The 23,907-nt window shown below is 46.2% G+C and overlaps 1 protein-coding gene across 3 annotated transcripts in view; it reads right to left on the bottom strand.

Annotated features, from left to right (window-relative positions):
- LOC139228900 (matrix remodeling-associated protein 8-like) overlaps positions 1–23,907 on the bottom strand; it is a 72,304-nt gene that overhangs the window by 7,881 nt on the left and 40,516 nt on the right. For all 3 annotated transcript variants that reach the window (XM_070860397.1, XM_070860398.1, XM_070860399.1), the window contains exons 5-7: positions 17,216–17,647; positions 3,083–3,241; positions 2,415–2,445 (exon numbers count right to left, since the gene is read on the bottom strand). In XM_070860397.1, coding sequence (XP_070716498.1) covers positions 2,415–2,445; positions 3,083–3,241; positions 17,216–17,647 — 622 coding nt within the window. The remainder of the gene's footprint in view (positions 1–2,414; positions 2,446–3,082; positions 3,242–17,215; positions 17,648–23,907) is intronic.

Genomic DNA, 23,907 nt, shown 5'->3' with positions numbered 1-23,907 from the left:
CTACTAAAGGAGAAAATAGAAGAACAACTAGAAACCAAAAATATAATAACGAATAGTCAGCATGGATTTCAAAAGGCAAAATCTTGCTTGACCAGCTTCATTGAATTTTTTGAAGAGGGAACAGAGAGAGTAGACAATGGTAATGCAATAGATGCAATTTATCCAGATTTTCATTAGGCCTTCGATAAGATATCCCATAATAGACTGATGAACAAGGTCAGAGAATGTGCCGTCAGGGGACAAAGTAGCAGAATGGATCGCTAGCTGGCTTCAAGACAGAAAGCAGAGAGTAGGGGTAGAAGGTAGCTATTCACAGTGGCACAAGGTGGGTAGTGGTGTTCCACAAGGATCAGAGCTGGGACCACTGTTGGTCACAATTTATATTAACGATTTAGACTTTGGACTCAAAAACACAATTTCTAAATTTGCGGATGACACCAAATTGGAGGCGATTGTCAATACTGAGGAGGACGGCAACAAATTACAGGAGGACATTAATAAACTTGCAGAATGGGCATATAATTGGCAAAGAAGTTCAACACAGATAAATGTGAGTATTACATTTTGGTAGGAAGAACAGGGAGGTCATTTATTACTTGGAGGATGAGAGTCTAGGTGGGGTAGAAGAACAAAGGGATCTCGGAGCACAAATACACAAATCGCTAAAAGTTGTGACACAGTGCCATAAAAAAAGTAAACCAAGCACTAGGGTTTATTTCTAACGGCATAGAATTGAAAAGTATAAAGTTATGCTAAACCTGATTCGACCCTTGGTTAGACCACACTTCGAGTACTGCCTATATTATAAAAAGGATATGGAGGCACTGGAGAGGGTGCAGAGAAGATTTAGAAGGATGATACCAGAAATGCGAGGGTATACGTGTCAGGAAAGGATGAACAGGCTGGGTCTCTTTTTTCTTGAAAAAATGCTGAGGGGTGACCTAATAGGGGTCTTTAACATTATGAAAGGTTTTGATAGTGGATACAGAGAGAATGTTTCCACTTGTGACGAAGAGAATAACTAGAGGTCATCAATGTAAGATAGTCACCAAGAAATCCGAAAGGAAATTCAGAAGAAACATCTTTACCCAAAGTGTGGTGAGAGAATGTATGTGGAACTCGCTATCCCAGGGAGTGGTTGAAGCGAATAGTATAGATGCATTTAAAGGGAGGCTAGACAAGCATATGAAGGAGAAGGGAATAGAGGGGCTAGGCGGATGGATTCAGGTGAGGAAAGACGGGCGGAGACTCGAGTGGAGCATAAACACCGACAGGAATGGTTGGGCTGTTTGTGTGTCATATATGCTATGTAAGTTCCTGACCTCCTCCCCCAGCCAAAGTTCCTGACCTCCTCCCCCAGCCCAAGTTCCTGACCTCCTCCCCCAGCCCAAGTTCCTGACCTCCTCCCCCAGCCCAAGTTCCTGACCTCCTCCCCCCAGCCCAAGTTCCTGACCTCCTCCCCCCAGCCCAAGTTCCTGACCTCCTCCCCCAGCCCAAGTTCCTGACCTCCTCCCCCCAGCCCAAGTTCCTGACCTCCTCCCCCCAGCCCAAGTTCCTGACCTCCTCCCCCCAGCCCAAGTTCCTGACCTCCTCCCCCCAGCCCAAGTTCCTGACCTCCTCCCCCCAGCCCAAGTTCCTGACCTCCTCCCCCCAGCCCCAGTTCCTGACCTCCTCCCCCCCAGCCCAAGTTCCTGACCTCCTCCCCCCAGCCCAAGTTCCTGACCTCCTCCCCCAGCCCAAGTTCCTGACCTCCTCCCCCCAGCCCAAGTTCCTGACCTCCTCCCCCCAGCCCCAGTTCCTGACCTCCTCCCCCCCAGCCCAAGTTCCTGACCTCCTCCCCCCCAGCCCAAGTTCCTGACCTCCTCCCCCAGCCCAAGTTCCTGACCTCCCCCAGCCCAAGTTCCTGACCTCCTCCCCCAGCCCAAGTTCCTGACCTCCTCCCCCAGCCCAAGTTCCTGACCTCTCCCCTCACTCTCTCTCCCACCGCTCCCCCCACCCCACTCTCTCTCACATCTCCGATTTCCTCTCAGAAGGATGTGAAAATGTACATGTCGATAATAACTTTGATGAACATTCCACCACAGGGGTTCCTCACTCGGCAGGGTATAACCTCTGCAGCCAGAATCATTGAGTTCTCCAGGAGAGGAACATATTTGCTGCAAGCTGAGATGCTTGCAGCTTCAGTAATTAGCTTTCCTTCACCACAAGATGCCCCGTCCAGGAAGCAAAGAACTGCAAACACCACGGCCGAGATCCCTGCAGTACATGGCTGCAGACCTCTATCCAAAGGCCTTTGACCCGAAAGCGGTTAGTGGCTCAGGTCATGTGATAAGTGTACAGTTTGATCACAAGCCTACCAAAGAGTTTGTTTGTGCCGGTAGTGAGAAGAGAGCGAATGATAAGTCAAAACTTACGGTTGTGACGTCTTCACATTGTACTGAAGACCTGAAAAAAGGAAAACACAGTTGTGAGCCAAAAGGGTTCAAAGAGCAGGCATGCATCCATATCTGCTGCCTGTTCAGTGGGTCATACAGGCCTGTGTGACAAAGTTGCATTTTGATCTGTACCTCAACTTCAAACCATTACCTAACAAAAATCAATCAATACTGAAAGTCTTGAAAGCTCCATTGTCTCTCAGCATCCACGGCCATTTGGGACACAATTCCAGATTGCTACTATCCTTTGTGTGAAAAAGTGCTTTCTGATTTCGCTCCTGAATGGCCTAGCTCTACTTTTAAGATTGTGTCCTCTTGTTCTTGATGTTTTCAAGGTAGGGCAGAGGTGCGGTATACTGATACACACACAGTCCATGAGGTGGATCTCTGATCTCTTCTGCCTTTTAAGGGGAAGGCAGAGAGCTCAAGCCCGCAGCTCCCACACAGGAACGGATGTAGGGGAGAGCAGTAGGAACCTTTCCCACACATCTCTGAGCAACTGGCGATTGAATAACACAGAGGGTCCTCCCCCCGACCTACCTTATTACCTTTATACCATGTGCGCTGTGCAGGGGTCTTAAAGGGGAAAAGAGGCAGAGAAATATAAAAGAGGTAACGAGAAAAAATAAGGAAACTACAGACATCACCTCTCTTTCTCTGTCGATGAGTAAGCAGGGCAATGGTGGTTATCAGAATGGCCAGGAGCAGTAGCGTTGCCAGGATGTATCCAAGTTGATGAAGGAAATGTGAAGGATGTTCCGGAATAAAAACATTGATGATTTTCGGTACTTCAACTGATGTAGATGCTAAAAACACAAACAAATAAATAAATAGTCTCCAAAAATAAAGTCACTGATTGAAGATTGGAATCCACACATTGTTGAGACTGCCTGATCCTCTTGTGGCATTGTTAGTGAGCAGTCTGGAGCTTGGTTGTGAAGTTTAGCTGCTGATGTGGCGTTTGCCTTTAAGGACTCTGTTTTCAGGTAACTGTGCATATTTGTAAATTGAAATAAAGAACTTGCATTTATATTGCACCTTTCACAACTTAAGGTAGTCCCAAAGCACTTTACAGCCAATGAAGTACTTTAGAACTGTAGTCACCGTTGTAATGTAGAAAACAGAACAGCCAACAGCAAAGTCCCACAAACAGCAACGTGATACTGGCCAGGTAATCTGTTTAAGGTATTGGTTGAGGGTTAAATATTGACCAGGCCTCCAGGGAAAACTCCTCTGCTCTTCTTCTAATAGTGCCATGGGATCTTTTATGCCCACCTGAGACAGCAGATGGGGGCTTCGGTTTAATATATCTTCCGAAAGACGGCACCTCCGACAGTGCAGCACTGCTTCAATACATTGAAGTGTCAGCCTCGATCATATGCTCAAGTCTCTGGAATGGGGCTTGAACCCATGACCTGCTGACTCAGAGGTGGGACTGCTACCACTGAGCCAAGTCTGACACCTGCTCAAATTGCTGTGGCCAATTAAAGGCAGCTGCATTGCTTGCAAGTTTCAGACCTCAGGTTTGAAGAATGTGATAGGGAAATTATGGGTTTCTATAGAATGGTGAGCGAGGTTGGTCAAGTGACTCCCCTCACTTGCACTTTGTCAATTATTCAAAGAGCACTTTCACCCTGCAGCAAGCACACGTATATGTATAAAATATGTTGCAGCAAATTTTAACATAGTGGTTTCGATCTGTCTATTATATATAAAAGTTTTGAGAACTATTTGTCACACTTCAAGTGTCACACATGCAGATTTCTATGCCACACTTAAAAACAAGTTGTAAAAAAGAGAAAGAAAGCCAGTCATTTCCTGCAGATTTCACCTAATCTCTAATTGACTTTAATATATGCCTAGGATCATAGAAATGAAAGCAGACGGAGTAATGTGGTCGATCCTAGCTCTTCAACCGGACCAAACTGCTTAAAAACAGTCTCTAGTTGACTGCAGGAAGGCACCTTGTGGCCTTAAAGGGTAACAGCAGCTCACAAACAGCTGCCGCTTATAAAACATTGCATCATCGATTAATTACGAGGAACAACACGAGAGGTCCAATAATATCATTAACAAAATTTAGCCAGCAATAATAGACATGATATCAGGTTGCTGCGTTGTACTAAAGCAAAATACTGCGGATGCTGGAATCTGAAATAAAAATAGAGAATGCTGGAAATCTCAGCGGGTCAGGCAGCATCTGTGGAGTGAAAAACAGAGTTAAAGTTTCGGGTCAATGACTCTTTGTCAGAACTGCCGAACGTTCGAAAAGAGCACATTCTTAAGCACTGAAAGGGGGAAGGGAAGAAAGAACAAAAGGGAAGGTCTGTGATAAGGTGGAAGGCAGGAGAGATTAGAGAGACAAAAAGGGATTATGGGCCAAATTGAAATGGTAATGATAGAGTTAGAAAAAGGTTAATCTGGATAGGGTGTGAATGGCGTAGTAATGACCAGCTGCCATTATAGACAAAGAGAAAAAAAAAGAGAAGAAAAAACATAAGGGGGCGGGGCAGGGGGACGGGGGGTGGTGGGGAGAGAGAAAAGGGAGCCAAAGATGGCCAGAGGTTAAGCTCTGAAATTGTTGAACTCGATTTTGAGTCCAGAAGGCTGTAAAGTGCCTTAACGAAAGATGAGGTGCTGTTCCTCGAGCTTGCGTTGAGCTTCATTGGATCAGTGTAGGAGGCCGAGGACGGAGAGATCAGAGTGGGAGTGGAGCGGAGAATTAAAGTGACTGGTGACCAGAAGCTCAGGGTCACACTTACGGACTGAACGGAGTTGTTCAGCAAAGCGGTCACCCAATCTACGCTTGGTCTCCCCAATGTAGAGGAGACCACATCGTGAGCAGCGAATACAGTATACTAAATTGAAAGAGATACAAGTAAATCGCTGTTTCACCTGGAAGGAGTATTTGGGCCCTGGATAATGTGAAGGTAGGAGGTAAAAGGGCAGGTGTTGCATCTCCTGCGCTTGCACGAGAAGGTGCTGTGGGAAGGGGAGGGTGTGCTGGGGGTGACTGCGGAATGGACCAGGGTATCGTGGAGGGAGCGGTCCCTTCGCAACGCTGAGAGGGGAGGGGAGGGGAAGATGTGATTGGTGGTGGGATCATGCTGGAGGTGGCGGAAATGGCGGAGGATGATCCGTTGAACGTGGAGGCTGGTGGGGTGAAAGGTGAGGACAAGGGGAACACTGTCGTGGTTCTGAGAGGGAGGGGAAGGGGTGAGAGTAGAGATGTGGGAAATAGAACGGACACGGTCGAGAGCCATGTTAACCACGGCGGAGGGGAATCCTCGCTTGAGGAAAATTAAGACATGTCAGAGGCACTAGTGTGGAAGGTGGCATCGTCAGAGCAGATGCGACGGAGAAACTGGGAGAGTGGAATGGAGTTCCTTACAGGATTTGGGGTGGGAGGAAGTATATTCCAGCTAGCTGTGGGAGTCAGTGGGCTTATAGTGGATACTGGTCGAAAGTCTATCCCCAGAAATGGAGACAGAGAAGTAGAGAAAGGGAAGGGAAGAGTCGGAGATGGACCATGTGAAGGTGAGGGTAGAGTGGAAATTGGATGCAAAGTGATTGAAATTTTCAAGTTCAGGGCGAGAACAGTCATCAATGTATCGGAAAAAGAGGTGAGGGAGGGGACCCGAGTAGGACTCAAACAAAGAATGTTCCACATATCCCACGAAAAAGCAGGTATAGCTAGGACCCATGCAGGTTCCCATAGCAACACCTTCAATTTGGAGAAAGTGAGTGGAGTTAAAGGAGAAGTTATTCAATGTGAGAACAAGTTCAGCCAGGCGGGGGAGGGCGGTGGTGGATGGGGACGGGTTGGGTCTCTGCTCGAGGAAGAAGCGGAGCGCCCTCAGGCCATCCTGGTGGGGGGTGGGAGTGTAGAGGGATTGGATGTGCATGGTGAAAAGGAGACGGTTGGAGCCAGCAACTTGGAAACTGTTAAAGTGAAGGAGGGCATTGGAGGAGTCATTGATGTAGGTGGGAAGAGAGTGGACAAGAGGAGAAAAAATAAGAGTCGAGATAGGAAGAAATAAGTTCTGTGGGGCAAGAACAGGCCGAAACAATGGGTCTACCGGGGCAGTCCCGTTTGTGAATCTTGGGAAGGAGATAGAAGCGGGCTGTGCGGGGTTGGAGAAATATGAGGTTGGTGGCTGTGGAGGGAAGATCTCCAGAGGAGATAAGGTCAGTGACAGTCTGGGAAATGATGGCTTGATGTTCAGTGATGCTTGATGTTTGTTGTACTGATCAGCATATCATCACACAGCCTTTGGTTTATAAGCATGGTCATATGACCTCCCTAACCCTTGAGCCTGATGACACCACTCCTTAAACTGAGCCTGAAGTCAGGGTGAGTCTGTGCAGAACAGGTGAAACCTGCAGGAGATGACTGGCTTTCCTTCTCTTTTTCTACAACTTGTTTTTAAGTCTGCCAATATCTGGTGGCCTTCTTCTCTTTTGCAATGTTTACCAGATGGCTCAGTGGGTGAGTGCGTCATGTGGATTGGTACTGAGCCACATGGGAAGGTAGGTCCCAGGTTTGATGCCCACTCTAATAGCCGATCTTAATCAGAGCAAAGTTGAGGTTCCGCAATTGGACTCAGTACTCCTGGGAGAGAAAAGCAGCAAGGATTCTCACCCTAATCATCATCTGGTGACACTCCACTGGAAAATCCAGCTCATTTTGGGTGGGATTAAGGTTTATCTCTCTTAATCCCATCATTCTATCATTATATGGATCTGAGTGCTGGAACACGTGAAAAGTTGACAAGAAAAAGATACTAACAGGAGAGATAAATTGGTTGAGAGGAATACTGGGAGTATCCAGGATGCAAACATTCAAGAATGATGTAATAAGAGCATGGCTGAGACAAGCAACAATACTTGTAAGATCCACGAAAGATGACTGCGATGTTTTGGGCACGTTTTAAGAATGGAAACAGAATACCTTTCATGGCCCTGCATATAGAGGTACAAGGAACAAGAAACAGAGGAAGACCAAGGAAGAGCTGTATAGACAATGTCAAGAGCGACTTGTCACAGAAAGGGATACAGATGACTGAGTCAGCCAAGCTGGTTCAGAACCGACAACAGTGGAGTTAATTAATTCAGCCCAATATATACTTGAAAAGGAATAGTTTTCAGGGCTATGGGGAAAGAGCAGGGGAGTGTACTGTATGACTCTATGATTCAATCATCACTGCTGAGCTAAGCAACGGGAATTTAGTCGTAGTACTAGGCGAAATAGATGGACCAATGGCGTTCTCCTGCCTAAAATACTTGGCTAGGTTACCATGTAAAGTGTATGCATGCGCACACATACACATGCTAATAACAGGATTATGCTTAGCGGTGATACCCCACAGTCATATAGTCTGATTACACACACTTTCTGAGCTCTTGGATGAGGTATAAGAGGGAGTCCAGCTTTTGTGGAAGCATATTCCACAGAGAATCAGTCCCTTCAGGAGAGGGGGAGAAACTGGGGAGTAATCATTTAAAATTATATTTTGGTTATTGACTCATTCAGTGGTTAGTGTTGGTGCGCTGACAGTTTCTGTTCTGATAATGTGACCAGTTGATGCTGTGGAAGGTTAAACGCACGCAGAGCCACAGAGATCTCATGTGACACATTTTTGATGGTCTTCAGCTGGAACATCCAAGATAAACAGTGCAGCTCTGCGCCCGGCCCTCTCCTGTCAGACCATATTACCAGAGTTAATCTCTCTGTGGAACATGGTGCTCCAACACAGTGCAGTCTAGTGTTTGCACAGAGCATTTCCAGGTGCTGGTGCCTGGGAAGTGAGAGTTAGGTTGGAAGGAAAAGAAGTTAAGGCTGGCCTACTTTTGGTTCAGACATGAAACTATGCACGGGGGCTGCCAAGCATGAGAGCCAGGATTAAATAGGCAGCATCACAACCCAGGGAGCTTTCAGGCACACACAGTCCCTGACTCATCCCTACACCGTAATCTTCTGCCACGTTGGTGTATTCAGCTCCGGGGAAAGTCTATGCAGTGACAATTCCTATTCTATGGATTTCATTTTCTAAGTAGTCCAAGACTTAAAAATCAAACAGTGATTGTGACGGATGCAATCGGCGGTGCAGGAGTCATATCACCAATCACAATATCATAGTGTCCTCCTGGGCATTAACCTTGGCACTTTGATTGATCAGTCAAGTGTCTTGTGCATGGCAACAGGCAGTGAACTGAGTAACAGCCCTGTCAGATGCTTTACCAAATGGAAATTTTCACTAATTAGAGCCTAAAGATTAAAACTTTTGTTACTGACTGTTGGACAAAATGATTGTATAATGGGGTGTATGAGACATTGCTGCAAAACAAGGTGTATCAGTCACTCGCCTCGGAGTCAGAAGGTTATGGGCTCAAATCCCACTCCAGGGACTTGAGCACATAATTCTAGACTGACACCCCAGTCCACTGTTGAGGTAGTGCTACACTGTCAGAGGTGCCGTCTTTCCAATGAGACGTTAAACCAAGGCCCCGTCTGCTCTCTCAGGTGGATGTATAAGATCCCAAGGCACTATTCTGAAAAAGAGCAGGGGAGTTATCCCTGGTGTCCTGGCCAATATTCATCCCTCAATCAACATAACAAAAACAGTTTATCTGGTCTTTATCACATTGCTGTTTGTGGGAGCTTGCTGTGCGTAAATTGGCTGCCGTGTTTCCCACATTACAACGGTGACTACACTCCAAAAGTACTTCATTGGCTGTAAAGTGCTTTGAGACGTCTGGTGGTCGTGAAAGACGCTATATAAATGTGAGTCTTTCTTTCACTGATGTGTAATGGGGTGAATCAGTCACACTGCTGTATGTACACTTCCCACATAAGGACTTTCTGGCTTTCCCATTATGTGCTGTTACCTGCCTGGTTTATGCCCAGGAGGAGAGTTTGATATTGTGATTGATTACATGACTCCTGCACCACCGATTGCATCTGTCACAATCACTGTCATTCATCTAGGTGGGCCGGGTTCCATTCTTATCTATCCGGTCATAGCCAGAATAACACCTGCAATGGCTTCTCTTCCTGCCCCCACATTTGTACCTCTGGCGTCCTCCAATGATCTATCCTTACCCCCTCCTATTTCTCATCTACCTGCTGCCCCTTGGCGACATCACCCGAAAACACCTCAGGTTTCACATGTATGCTAATGACACCCAACTCTACCTCACCACCACCTCTCTCAACCCCTCCACTATCTCTAAATTGTCAGACTGCTTATCCGACATCCATTACTGGATGAACAGAAATCTCCTCCAACTAAATATTGGGAAGACCAAAGCTGTGGTCTTCGGTCCTGGCTACAAAATTTGTTCCCTAGTCACCGACTCGATCCCTCTCCCTGACAACTGTCTGAGGCTGAACCAGACTGTTCGCAACCTTGGTGTTGTATTTGACCCCTAGATGAGTTTCCTTTCCGACCACATATCCACACCATCACTAAGACCGCCTATTTTCATCTCCGTAATATCGCCCTGCCTCAGCACATATGCTACTGAAACACTCATCCATGCCTGTTACCTCTAGATCACTCTTGATCGGCCTCCCACCTTCCATAAATTTAAAGTCTTACAAAATTCTGCTGCCAATATCCTAACTCGCACCAAGTCCCATTCACCCATCACCCTGTGCTCACTGAGCTACATTGGCTGCCAGTTAAAATTCTCATCCATGTTTTCAAATCCTCGCCCCTCCCTATTTCTATATCCTCTTTAGCCCTACAATCCTTCGAGCTAATTGCACTCCTTGAATTCTGGCCTCTTGAGCATCCCTGATTTTAATTACTCCACCATTGGCGGCCGTGTCTTCAACTATTTAGGTCCTAAGCGCTGGAATTCCCTTCCTAAACCTCTGCACCTCTCTATCTTTCTTTCCTCCCTTAGGACGCTCCTTAAAACCTACTTCTATGACCAAGGTCAGCTGTCCTAATATCTCCGTATGTGGCTAAACATTAACAACTTGCATTTATATTCTTAGAAGCAAAGTCTCATAAAACAGCTGGGGATGTAAAACACCTTTTAGAGGAACAACAACGCCACAAGGTGTAGATGTCAAATTTTGTTTGATAACGATCCTGTGAAGCGCCGGGGGACATTTTACTACGTTCAAGGTGCTATATAAATGCAAGTTGTTGTTGTTTAAAGCATTCGCTCAGACACTTTGTTGGAGCGAAACAGCCGCCATTTTAGGTCTGGGTTTTAAAATGAAATTGCATTGTTCCATGTGATTACTGTGAGTTGTCCACTATTCATATTTTTGATGCATTTTCATCAGCAGTAAAGACTGGGCTCAAATCCTGTGTTAGATTTCATAACTACAGCTACCACAACACCCTGGCTGCCTAGAATATCCAGCTGTGAGCACTCCCGGTCATCAGCACTACATTATCAATGGTAATCGTTGTCTTACGCTACAGTTCAAGTAGAGTTCCTGAGTAAAGTGTAACGTCCTAGTCTCAAAACCTTGCTTAACCTTTGTTTTGTGTGTAACCCTTGTGGATTAGAATAAATATCAACATGGACGGTGATTTGGCTGTTAGCTGTATCATGTCCAGGAGACCTGGCTATTGAGACACTTTGGTTTTGAAATGTTTTATGGATTAAAAAATAAAGGTTGAGTTTTTACGTCACATCACTCTCTTGTTTTACAAATTAATATGCTCAAATCATTCTTTTCTTTGTTAAAACAAATGTTCCTGATTGTTGTTTTTCCAGAGGAATGAAGAATACTGAGCTGCTGGAATGCAGCCAGTTCCACATGGTTCCCATATGGATCAAATCGACTGAACAGGATGCACTTCATGCCTCAGAAACTTCTGGAAATTCTTAGAAGCAAACTCTCATAAAACAGCTGGGGATGTAAAACACCTTTTAGAGGAACAACAACGCTACAAGGTGTGGGTAATGGAAGAGTAACGGGGAGGAGAGGAGTAAGAAATAAAACCCGAAAGGCCGAGGCAAAAAGATAATAAGAACAAGCTTTGAGTGGCTGGTTGGCACAGTACTCTCTCCTGCCGAGCCTGTACCAATTAGATGTTGGCTGGGATAAATTATTTGCGTTTTGGAGCAACAGAAGCAGTCTCTTTGATTACATGCGACAGCTTTGATGGTGATTTTTTTATTTGCTTGCATTTAATTAAAATAGAAACATCCTCTGGTTAACATCCTGAGGTTAATTTTTTTGAAGGGTTTCTTTAAGACTGAAGCTTTGGGCTGGGGATCTTGAGCACAGTATTGTCGAACAGATGGGAAGATGTCCAATACTAGCAATAGCCAGCCCTTGTTTACTTTGGATTTGACTGCTACTTCCTTTCTTCTCCTTCTCCTTTCATGGTAATGTTCTGGATGGAGCTGAAACAACTGATTTCCTTCATCTGGAGGCTTCAGACATTTGTTGTGGCACTCTGGAGCTTGTCATAGCTTTGCAATGAATTAAGTTACAATATACTCCTTCCTTGTCCTTTACTGCCCTAAATTATCATCTTTCAAGTGTTGGGGTCTCTCGATTAAACCTCCTGATTATTGGTGTCTCTCTTTGATGTATTTTTCTTTCTTCTCTCAGTCTTGCTACACACTGTTCCGTTTCAGGAAATAGCCATTGCGTGTGCTACAATCTTTGTCCCTCTCCAGTGCCCCTCATAATTCTGCAGCACTCACTGAGCATAAAGATAGATTACTAATCTCTTAAGAATCTCCGGGGTGGGGGAGAAATGTGACCTTGCTTCACCCTTTTCTTGGGTGAAAAATGGAGCAAAAAGATCCAATTTAACAGGGCTCTGAGAACGCTTGAAAAACGTCCGACACCGTATTGGCTTGGATGATGGTTAGTCGTCTCTGGTGGCAGCCTTAAACAGGTGTTAGGCCTCATGCATATGCTAAGGAGGGGCCTAAGGCCTACTTTCCGAAATTGGTCAGAAACTCAGCTTTTACAGTTCCTTAAAGAGATCGATGAAATCCGCCGACAGAAAGTTATTTCTTTTTAACTTATTTTAATGTGGAGCGAGGGGGAGCAGGAGTGCTCCTTCTGGCTCCACACCGTTAATGCAGCCTGCTGCCAGCATGTACACTCGCCCCCCCCGCCCCCCCCTCCCGCCACCACCGAGGATCTACCCGAGGGTCACTGCTGGCCCAAACTGGTCGAGGAAACTCGCGAGCTGCTTCAGGCAGCCCAACAGGTGCCTACGGCTCACCGGTATTATTTAGATGAGGCCCAATGCCAATTTCGGACAAGTCTCTGGCGTCCAGCTTCTGTCACATGCCATGAGTGCGATGACCATTTCAGGTCCAAAAATGGGCCTAAATCTCCCCCTATCTGTCAAACTGCCCTGAATGATGTGAGGGTAGGTCCAACTTCTGATTTCCGCCATACACAGCATAGCATTGACAGAAACCGACAACAGTGAGGTCTTACTGCATTTAAAACATCCTGCTATTCTCACTTTAAACTTGAGATTTTACTAGGCAGTAGATCTATTTTAAAATCTTTAACGCAGTGTGCCCGCAGATATTAAACCCTTCAGAGATTATGATCCTGGCTACTATCTATAAGGGTTTTACCAAAGTGGCACTTGTATAAACGGAGAATGACTTACATAAGTGTATGACCCATACATAATTTTATACGATGGACCTCAAAACACAACTATCCCTGGTGAGGGATGAGAGGGTTGTCCTTCAAGGAGAGATTGAGTAGAATGGGCCGATACTCGCTGGAATTTAGAAGAATGAAAGGTGATCTCATTGAAACATAAGATTGTGAGAGGGCTTGTCATGGCAGATTATGAGAGGCTGTTTCCCCGGGCTGGAGAGTCTAGAACTCGGGAGCATAGTCTCAGGATAAAGGGTCGGCCATTTAGGACTGGGATGAGGAGAAATTTCTTCACTCAGATTTGTAAATCTTTGGAATTCTTTACCCCAGTGGTCTGCGAATGTTCAGTTGTTGCGTTTATTCAAGGCTGAGATTGATAGATTTTAGACTCAAGGAAATCAAGGGATTGGGCGGGAAAGCGGAGTTGAGATCGAAGCCATGATCTTATGGAATGGCAGAGCAGGTTCAAGAGGCCGAATGGTCTACTCCTGCTCCGATTTCTTTTGTTCTTAGGTCAGCCTGGCAGCAATGACAGTACTACATTGCCCTTCCAGCCATGAACGCATGACTTCGCCAAGGCGTCTTCAGCAGCACCTCCTAAAGCCGCGACCTCTACCCCCTAGAAGGACAAGGGCAGCAGGCGCATGGCAACACCATCACCTGCAAGTTCCCCTGCAAGTCACACACCATCCTGACTTGGAAGTATATCGCTGTTCCTTCATCGTCGCTGGGTCAAAATCCTGGAACTCCCTCCCTAACAGCACTGTGGGAGTATCTTCACCACACGGACTGCAGCGGTTCAAGAATGCGGCTCACCACCACCTTCTCAAGGGCAATTAGGGCTGGGCAATGAATGCTGGCCTTGCCAGAGACGCCCACATCCCATGAATGAATAAAAACACTCAAGCCGTGCCTATTATTACTGTTAGTAGTATTTAAAATGGCCCCGATCATGGAGTAGTGCAAATTAACGAGGTGTTTGAACCTGAACAGAACAGAAATTGGGAGCATGGCTGAAGCTTGCGAATGACTGTCGCATGCTGATTTCTCTCCCTTTGAGAAAACAAGGACAATCGGGATGCAGTACTAATCTATTATGATTGATGCAGTTCTGAGCGCTGCTTAACACAGCGTCATTCAATGCCTTTTATTCTCAAGGTTTATTTGGAAGATCAAATATCTCTTGCACATAAACAAAGAGGATCAATTTCTTCTTTATACAAAGTGTCTGAGTGTACCATTGTCCTTTTCCCCGAGTCTGAAGCAGTGACTGGAGAATATCGTACTGCCCACCTGACATTATCTACTAAATAGCAAGAAAAATTACATAAAACCTTTCTGAACACAAAGGCAAGAAATAGTATAAATGAACCCATTCACTAATCACAGCTTGATCACAACTGAACCCATTCACCAATTACAGCTAGCTCACAACTGAACCCATTCACCAATCACAGCAAGCTCACAAGTGAACCCATTCACTAATCACAGCTAGCTCACAACTGAACCCATTCACCAATCACAGCTAGCTCACAACTGAACCCATTCACCAATCACAACTAGCTCACAACTGAACCCATTCACCAATCACAACTAGCTCACAACTGAACCCATTCACCAATCACAGCTAGCTCACAACTGAACCCATTCACCAATCACAGCTAGCTCACAACTGAACCCATTCACCAATCACAACTAGCTCACAACTGAACCCATTCACCAATCACAACTAGCTCACAACTGAATCCATTCACCAATCACAGCTTGCTCACAACTGAATCCATTCATGAACCACAGCTAGATCACAATTTTCCATCTTTTGCCTTGATAATAATTTGTTTGGAAAAAATAAACTAGAGTTGGTAGGAGTGTGGTAGTGAGATATGCAAGGAGGGAGAGTGGGAATGAAGAGAAGGAAGCGGAGAAAGGAAGGTTCAGTGAGGCTACGGAAGAGAGGTAAGCACAGGAGGTGGGAAGGAGAAAAATGACAGAGCTGGAGGAAAGCGGGAGCAGAGTAGAGAGGGCAAAGGGAAGGAGGGAGGCAAAGAGACAACACAGTCAAAGTTTCAGACTATTTTTGCAGTTGCTTCTAGTACATCACTGCATTCAACCGCTAGGTTGTGTCTCTAACACCTTTGACAGGGTACAGCCAATAAGCTGTCATGTTCTGTTAAGTGACATGCTTAACATCCATAATGAGCTCACATCAGAATACCTCCTTAATTGGTTGAAAGTTGCTGATGTCCTCTCATAACAATAACAATAACTGAATGAAGAGAGGGTGCAGACTCCTGCTGATGTTCGGTAGGGAGGAGACTGCAGGAAGCGTCCTTCATATCCCGATGATAAAGGTACTGAATTATAAAAAAACAGGAATGTTGCTAATTCAAATCCCAGCCTATGTTGAGGTAGTTGCTCTCAGCCTTGGCAGCAGTAGGTGTGTTACAAGTATCAGCAACCCAGAGCTAGTGAAAATTCACCCAAGGTTCCTGCTTCTAATTGTTATCCAGTGGCCCCTATTGAAAATATGCATATTGGCTCAGAATAGGACCAGGCTCAACTGTGATACCTCCATAACCTCATAGGCAGTCCCTCGGAATCGAGGAAGACTTGCTTCCACTCCTGAAGTGAATTCTTTGGTGGCTGAACAGTCCAATACGAGAGCCACAGATTCTGTCAAAGATGGGACAGATAGTCGATGAGGGAAGTGGTGGATGGGACTGGTTTGTCACACCCTCTTTCCGTTGCTTGCGCTTGATTTCTACACGCTTTCGGCATTGAGATTCGAGGTGCTCAGTGCCCTCCCGGATACATTTTCTCCACTTAGGGTGGTCTTTGGCCAGGGACTCCCAGGTGTCAGTGGGGACGTCGCACTTTATCAGGGAAGCTTTGAGGGTGTCCTTGTAACGGTTCCGCTGCCCACCTTTGGCTCATTTGCCGTGAAGGAGCTCCGCGTAGAATATTTGCTTTGGGAGTCTCGTGTCTGGTATGCGAACTATGTGGCTTGCCCAGCGGAGTTGATCGAGTGTGGTCAGCTCTTCAATGCTGGGGATGTTAGCCTGGACGAGGAGGCTGATGTTGGTGCGCCTGTCCTCCCAGGGGATTTGTAGGATCTTGCGGAGACATCGTTGGTGGTATTTCTCCAGCAACTTGAGGTGTCTACTGTATATGGTCCATGTCTCTGAGCCATACAGGAGGGCGGATATTACTATAGCCCCGTAGACCATGAGCTTGGTGGCAGTTTTGAGGGCCTGGTCTTCAAACACTCTTTTCCTCAGGCGACCGAAGGCTGCACTGGCGCACTGGAGGCGGTGTTGGATCTCGTAGTCGATGCCTGCTCATGTTGATAGGAGGCTCCCAAGAAATGGGAAGTGGTCCACGGTGTCCAGGGCCTGCCGTGGATCTGGATGACTGGGGGGCGGTGCTGTGTGGAGAGGACAGGCTGGTGGAGGACCTTTGTCTTACGGATGTTTAGCGTAAGGCCCATGCTTTCGTACGCCTCAGTAAATACGTCGACTATGTCCTGGAGTTCAGCCTCTGTATGTGCGCAGACGTCGTCCGCGTACAGTAGCTCGACGACAGAGGTTGGGATGGTCTTGAACCTGGCCTGGCGAAGGCTAAACAGGTTCCCACTGGTTCTGTAGTTTAGTTCCACTCCAGCGGGGAACTTGTTGACTGTGAGGTGGAGCATGGCGGCGAGAAAGATTGAGAAGAGGGTTGGGGCGATGACGCAGCCCTGTTTGACCCCAGTCCGGACGTGGATTGGGTCTGTGATGGATCCATTGGTAAGGATCACGGCCTGCATGTCATCGTGGAGCAGGCGGAGGATGGTGATGAACATTTGGGGGCATCCGAAACGGAGGAGGACATTCCATAGACCCTTGCAGTTGACAGTGTCAACCTCCATAACATGCTGACACTCACTGCTTAGGCAAATACATGGAGAATGGAACTCAGGAGAGAAGGAGCCTAGGAACAGAAGCAGGCCAATCAGCCCCAATAGCCTGTTGGGAGGGGAGGAAGCAGAGAAAAATAAAACTAAAAAGCAAAAAATAAGATTGCCCTGCCCTTTCTTTGTTGCAGAATGTAACACCTAAAGTAACAGCTGAGCTCCTCTCTATGTGATGTACAATATTATGGAAACATGATATGAAAAAAATCTTACCTGTTTTATATGTAAAGTTCACTTTGACTGGCTCTGTAATAAAGAGGCTGAAGATGCGTCTTTCGTGAATCCCGCAGTAATGGTGGTGCAAATCGCAGGAGTACAGTCCTTCATCACCAAAGCGAATGTTAGAAATGGTCAGCGAAAAATCACCATCATCGAATGCCGTCTCTGATATATTCATCCTTTTCCTGATAAACTGGGGACCATAAGATCGCTGCTCCCCGGAAGCGTAGAGGTCAATCAGCCGATCAGCCTGGTCATGCCAGACGCCAGGAGGTGATCTGTCCCAGTGGACCACCTGTTGTTCTTCCTCGCTGTGTCTCTCTGTCCAAATGTGGTTGTGGTTTATACAAGGCAGCACCACAGTTGTACCAACTAAGGCCACCATCACTGCCTTCTCTCCATCCCAAAACTTTCTCACCTTTCTTGCTGTAAGCACAAAGCACTCTCAGTTAGGGGTTGTGTAAATAATAAATACGAGTCAATCTGTGGTAATAAGGAAAGATCATCAACCTGAAACATTAACTTTGTTTCTCTCTTCACAGATACTGCTTGACCTGCTGAGTATTTTCAACATTTTCTGTTTTTATTTCACATTTCCAGCATCTGCAATATTTTGCTTTTGAATCGCTGTGATATTGCACATGGAGTAATTTTCAGCTGAGTGCAGTTAAAGAGTCCAGGAATTAATTGGACCAAGGTGTAGAGACATAATTTTATATTTACTTTATAAATGTCTATGTCCCCTTTTTTAAATGGAAACTGCCTATGTAAAATTGTCACACTGTAATTACACTTTCCTTCCAATGGTGGCACTATAATGCCTCCACTGGTGGGAGGTGCAATTACAGTGTGACAAGTTAACATGGAAAGTTTCTCGTCGACACAGAAATTTATAAGTGGAAAATGTTAACTGGAAGGTCACAAAGAAATTATATTTTATATATACATGCATTGTTAAAAGGTTAAAATAGGACAGGCCAAAAGACAAAACCATGGAGCGATGGTGTTAAAGGATGCAATGGGCTGCAACCAGTAAGTAGGCCGTTTTTTTTTCTTCCGTAAAGGTCACGTCCCCTTTAACTAGCGCCCCGCAGCCCGTTACATGCCCCCTGAAGCTGTCGCGGTCATCGCCCAGCGCAGCTTCAGGGGGCACTCCCAAATCTTTGCTCCGGGGCGAAAAGCAGTTGCTGCACACGGTGATGACGTCGTCATTGCCGGTGCAGCGAAGCACTACCGGTTACCGCCGTCACTAAACCCCCACGGAATTTATCGGGAGTCATTAGCAGCGTCATGCCCAGGTGAACATTTGTTTGTGCCCAGTTAGCACCCCCTGAGGACGCTAACGGGAGGCACAATGACCCCCATTCTCCCCCTTTATGTCAGAAGGTATAATTGTTCACTTGGCTGGCCTCCAGTCCCAGAGCATACATTTACAGTTTCTCATGATACACTGAGAGTAATACTCCAGAAACCTTGCAGTCGATTTCACTCTTACGCCTTGGGCAATGGAATCATCAAGCTGACACCTTGTACTCTGGAGTTTGGAGGAACAGGTAACAGTGAACAAAGGCATCCATTCCTATTAGGATTGTCACAGCATTCAGGCAACCTCGAAAAGTGAATCATCTTAAAATATAAGTTGAGAATCACCCTCCCTCGGTACAGCCTTCCCACCTCACCACCTCGGTAGGGTATCGCCTCCCCCCAATCAGCTCTCGGTAGGGACTCTGCCCCTCGGTAGAGCCACCCCCCAGGCAGAACCCTCCCCTCCTCAACCTCTCGGTAGAGGTACCCCTTGGGAGAGATTCCTCCCAGCTAACAAGTTTGTCTCCTGTTGTTTCATCAGATGCTTTCAAAACTACCCAATCACAGAGCAATTGTGTTTCTCCCTTTTCTTTCACTTTTCTCCTATCTTATTTTTGCCTTATTGAAAATGTTTCCAATCCACTTTTCCTTAGGACCCATCCAGAGATCCCCAAACAGTGGGCTCATAGGTGACTTTTTCCCACACCCTTCCACTTCGCTTCTGAATCCAGTTGTTCGGATGGGGACATGGCAATCATGAACCCCAGTGAGAAAATTTAATGGAGGCATTACTAGTTCGCCAGCGTATCATGCTCCATGTTATTGCCAGGAGGTGTCAAGCTAGAGGAAGGAATCTTGGCCATGTCGGCTCATACAAACATAGAAACATAGAAAATAGGTGCAGGAGTAGGCCATTCGGCCCTTCTAGCCTGCACCGCCATTCAATGAGTTCATGGCTGAACATTCAACTTCAGTACCCCATTCCTGCTTTCTCGCCATAGCCGTTGATCCCCCTAGTAGTAAGGACCTCATCTAACTCCTTTGTGAATATATTTAGTGAATTGGCCTCAACAACTTTCTGTGGTAGAGAATTCCACAGGTTCACCACTCTCTGGGTGAAGAAGTTCCTCCGCATCTCGGTCCTAAATGACTTACCCCTTATCCTTAGACTGTGACCTCTGGTTCTGGACTTCCCCAACATTGGGAACATTCTTCCTGCATCTAACCTGTCTAACCCCGTCAGAATTTTAAATGTTTCTATGAGGTCCCCTCTCATTCTTCTGAACTCCAGTGAATACAAGCCCAGTTGATCCAGTCTTTCTTGATAGGTCAGTCCCTCCATCCCGGGAATCAGTCTGGTGAACCTTCGCTGCACTCCCTCAATAGCAAGAATGTCCTTCCTCAGGTTAGGAGACCAAAACTGTACACAATACTCCAGGTGTGGCCTCACCAATGCCCTGTACAACTGTAGCAACACCTCCCTGCCCCTGTACTCAAATCCCCTCGCTATGAAGGCCAACATGCCATTTGCTTTCTTAACCGCCTGCTGCACCTGCATGCCAACCTTCAATGTACCATGACACCCAGGTCTCTTTGCACCTCCCCTTTTCCTAATCTGTCACCATTCAGATAATAGTCTGTCTCTCTGTTTTTACCACCAAAGTGGATAACCTCACATTTATCCACATTATACTTCATCTGCCATGCATTTGCCCACTCACCTAACCTATCCAAGTCGCTCTGCAGCCTCACAGCATCCTCCTCGCAGCTCACACTGCCACCCAACTTAGTGTCATCCGCAAATTTGGAGATACTACATTTAATCCCCTCATCTAAATCATTAATGTACAGTGTAAACAGCTGGGGCCCCAGCACAGAACCTTGCGGTACCCCACTAGTCACTGCCTGCCATTCTGAAAAGTACCCATTTACTCCTACTCTTTGCTTCCTGTCTGACAACCAGTTCTCAATCCATGTCAGTACACTACCCCCAATCCCATGTGCTCTAACTTTGCACATCAATCTCTTGTGTGGGACCTTGTCGAACGCCTTCTGAAAGTCCAAATATACCACATCAACTGGTTCTCCCTTGTCCACTCTACTGGAAACATCCTCAAAAAATTCCAGAAGATTTGTCAAGCATGATTTCCCTTTCACAAATCCATGCTGACTTGGACCTATCATGTCACCTCTTTCCAAATGCACTGCTATGACATCCTTAATAATTGATTCCATCATTTTACCCACTACCGATGTCAGGCTGACCGGTCTATAATTCCCTGTTTTCTCTCTCCCTCCTTTTTTAAAAAGTGGGGTTACATTGGCTACCCTCCACTCCATAGGAACTGATCCAGAGTCAATGGAATGTTGGAAAATGACTGTCAACGCATCCACTATTTCCAAGGCCACCTCCTTAAGTACTCTGGGATGCAGTCCATCAGGCCCTGGGGATTTATCGGCCTTCAATCCCATCAATTTCCCCAACACAATTTCCCGGCTAATAAGGATTTCCCTCAGTTCCTCCTCCTTACTAGACCCCCCGACCCCTTTTATAACCGGAAGGTTGTTCGTGTCCTCCTTCGTGAATACCGAACCAAAGTACTTGTTCAATTGGTCCGCCATTTCTTTGTTCCCCGTTATGACTTCCCCTGATTCTGACTGCAGGGGACTAACGTTTGTCTTTACTAACCTTTTTCTCTTTACATATCTATAGAAACTTTTGCAATCCGTCTTAATGTTCCCTGCAAGCTTCTTCTCATACTCCATTTTCCCTGCCCTAATCAAACCCTTTGTCCTCCTCTGCTGAGTTCTAAATTTCTCCCAGTCCCCAGGTTCGCTGCTATTTCTGGCCAATTTGTATGCCACTTCCTTGGCTTTAATACTATCCCTGATTTCCCTTGATAGCCACGGTTGAGCCACCTTCCCTTTTTTATTTTTATGCCAGACAGGAATGTACAATTGTTGTAGTTCATCCATGCGGTCTCTAAATGTCTGCCATTGCCCATCCACAGTCAACCCCTTAAGTATCATTCGCCAATCCATCCCAGCCAATTCACGCCTCATACCTTCAAAGTTAGCCTTCTTTAAGTTCTGGACCATGGTCTCTGAATTAACTGTTTCATTCTCCATCCCAATGCAGAATTCCACCATATTATGGTCACTCTTCCCCAAGGGGCCTCGCACAACGAGATTGCTAATTAATCCTCTCTCATTACATAACACCCAGTCTAAGATGGCCTCCCCCCTAGTTGGTTCCTCAACATATTGGTCTAAAAAACCATCCCTTATGCACTCCAGGAAATCCTCCTCCACCGTATTGCTTCCAGTTTGGTTAGCCCAATCTATGTGCATATTAAAGTCACCCATTATAACTGCTGCACCTTTATTGTACGCACCCCTAATTTCATGTTTGATGCCCTCCCCAACATCACTACTACTGTTTGGAGGTCTGTACACAACTCCCACTAACGTTTTTTGCCCTTTGGTGTTCTGCAGCTCTACCCATATAGATTCCACATCATCCAAGCTAATGTCCTTCCTAACTATTGCCTTAATCTCCTCCTTAACCAGCAATGCTACCCCACCTCCTTTTCCTTTTATTCTATCCTTCCTGAATGTTGAATACCCCTGGATATTGAGTTCCCAGCCCTGATCATCCTGGAGCCACGTCTCCGTAATCCCAATCACATCATATTTGTTAACATCTATTTGCACAGTTAATTCATCCACCTTATTGCGGATACTCCTTGCATTAAGACACAAAGCCTTTAGGCTTGTTTTTTTAACCTTTTATAGGCCGCTGCCTCTCTCGACTCCCGCCTCTGTCGACGCTCCCCGGACTGCTGAGCCTTTTATAGGCCGCTGCCTCTTTCAACTCCCGCCTCTCTCGACGCTCCCCGGACTGCTGAGCCTTTTATAGGCCGCTGCCTCTCTCGACTCCCGCCTCTCTCGACGCTCCCCGGACTGCTGCCTTTTATAGGCCGCTGCCTCTCTCGACTCCCGCCTCTCACGGGAGCTAACCCCCCACGGGTTTACAGGCACCAACGCTCAGACTGCCAGCTCTCTGAGGAGCAGTGTGTGAGAAGGTTGCGCTTCCGAAAGGAAGTGCTGACAGAGATATGCCACCTCCTACAGGCAGACCAATTGACTGCACTGCTCTTAAGGCAGCCTTCAGTACTCGAGGCAGCCTTCAATACTCCCCTCAACAGGTATCCGAATTCATTGTGATGTGTTGCATGTTGCACAGCTTGGCCATCATGAGGGGCCACGCATTGCCACTGGGGATTGCATGTCCACCTCAGGAGGAGGAGGATGACGAAAAGGAGCCTGGCGAGGCCCCCATTGGATAGCCACCCCATCCACGGGGGAGGCAGTGTGGAGATGCTGCCGAACCAACACTTGCACATCACGAGCTTGTCATGGACCGGCTCTCCTAAATGGAAGAAACTGAGGGGCGGAGCTAATACTAGACACGCTATGTGCCCCCATAAAGGCACATCTCTGGTGAACGGTGGAATGATGCACAAGACACCAATGGCAAATGATGAATCATAAATTTTACTGCAACAAAGTCACAAAATCACCCCCCACTAAAATAATATCATACAATATACAACGTTGTGTTGCAGGGCACTAACCAACAATGAAACTTCTTTACCGCCACAAGTTTCGGCTCGGGCGCACAAAGTCCGTTGTATAACGCCTGACTTAACGCCAACACTCCTCCAATTTATATTTTCGCCAAAACTTGCAGTCAGAGGCGCAAACTATTTTCAGGCACTAACTTTAATGCCCCGCCACGATTAACACCCCGATATCCAAAAAGCCCAAATTCCAGCCCTACAGGTTGATAACTTGATGTAAGAGCATCATTGAATAGTTAGTACATGTGATTAACTGCAAAGCTTGCAAAAGATGAGGACTAGAGTAGTTTGGCAGTTTTAAGATTAAAATAGATGTGTCATGAAAAAGTACTGAGACTAGATCACGTTAGATGAACTGGAGCATAACACAGCAGCTCGCACGTTTGTGCCAAAAACAGGTCGCGCGATGTTCTGCAGAAGTGGACAGAGCTGGTTTAAGATAGGTTTAGTCAAAAGGATAGCACAAAATGCTAGCGATACATACAGCAGCTCTTCATCCGTGATGGGTATGCTACTTATGAGTACTTAGATGTATTGCTTGCTTGTAATAATCTTCTAATGTTCAATACATCTGAGTTAACCCATTCCTAGTGTCCGATCCTGTTACTAATCATGACTATATTGAAAAATTTAACACACAAAAACATTCAATTCCGAACCTCAGGGTTGGCTGCAATTCCTTCCTAATCACTAATGCCCATCCCAAGCAGAACGCCCAAGAGAACACTCAAGGAATGT

This window comes from Pristiophorus japonicus, chromosome 18 (genome assembly GCF_044704955.1).
Source record: "Pristiophorus japonicus isolate sPriJap1 chromosome 18, sPriJap1.hap1, whole genome shotgun sequence".
NCBI classification, from domain to species: Eukaryota; Metazoa; Chordata; class Chondrichthyes; family Pristiophoridae; genus Pristiophorus; species Pristiophorus japonicus.
This window is presented reverse-complemented; position numbering and strand designations above follow the sequence as displayed.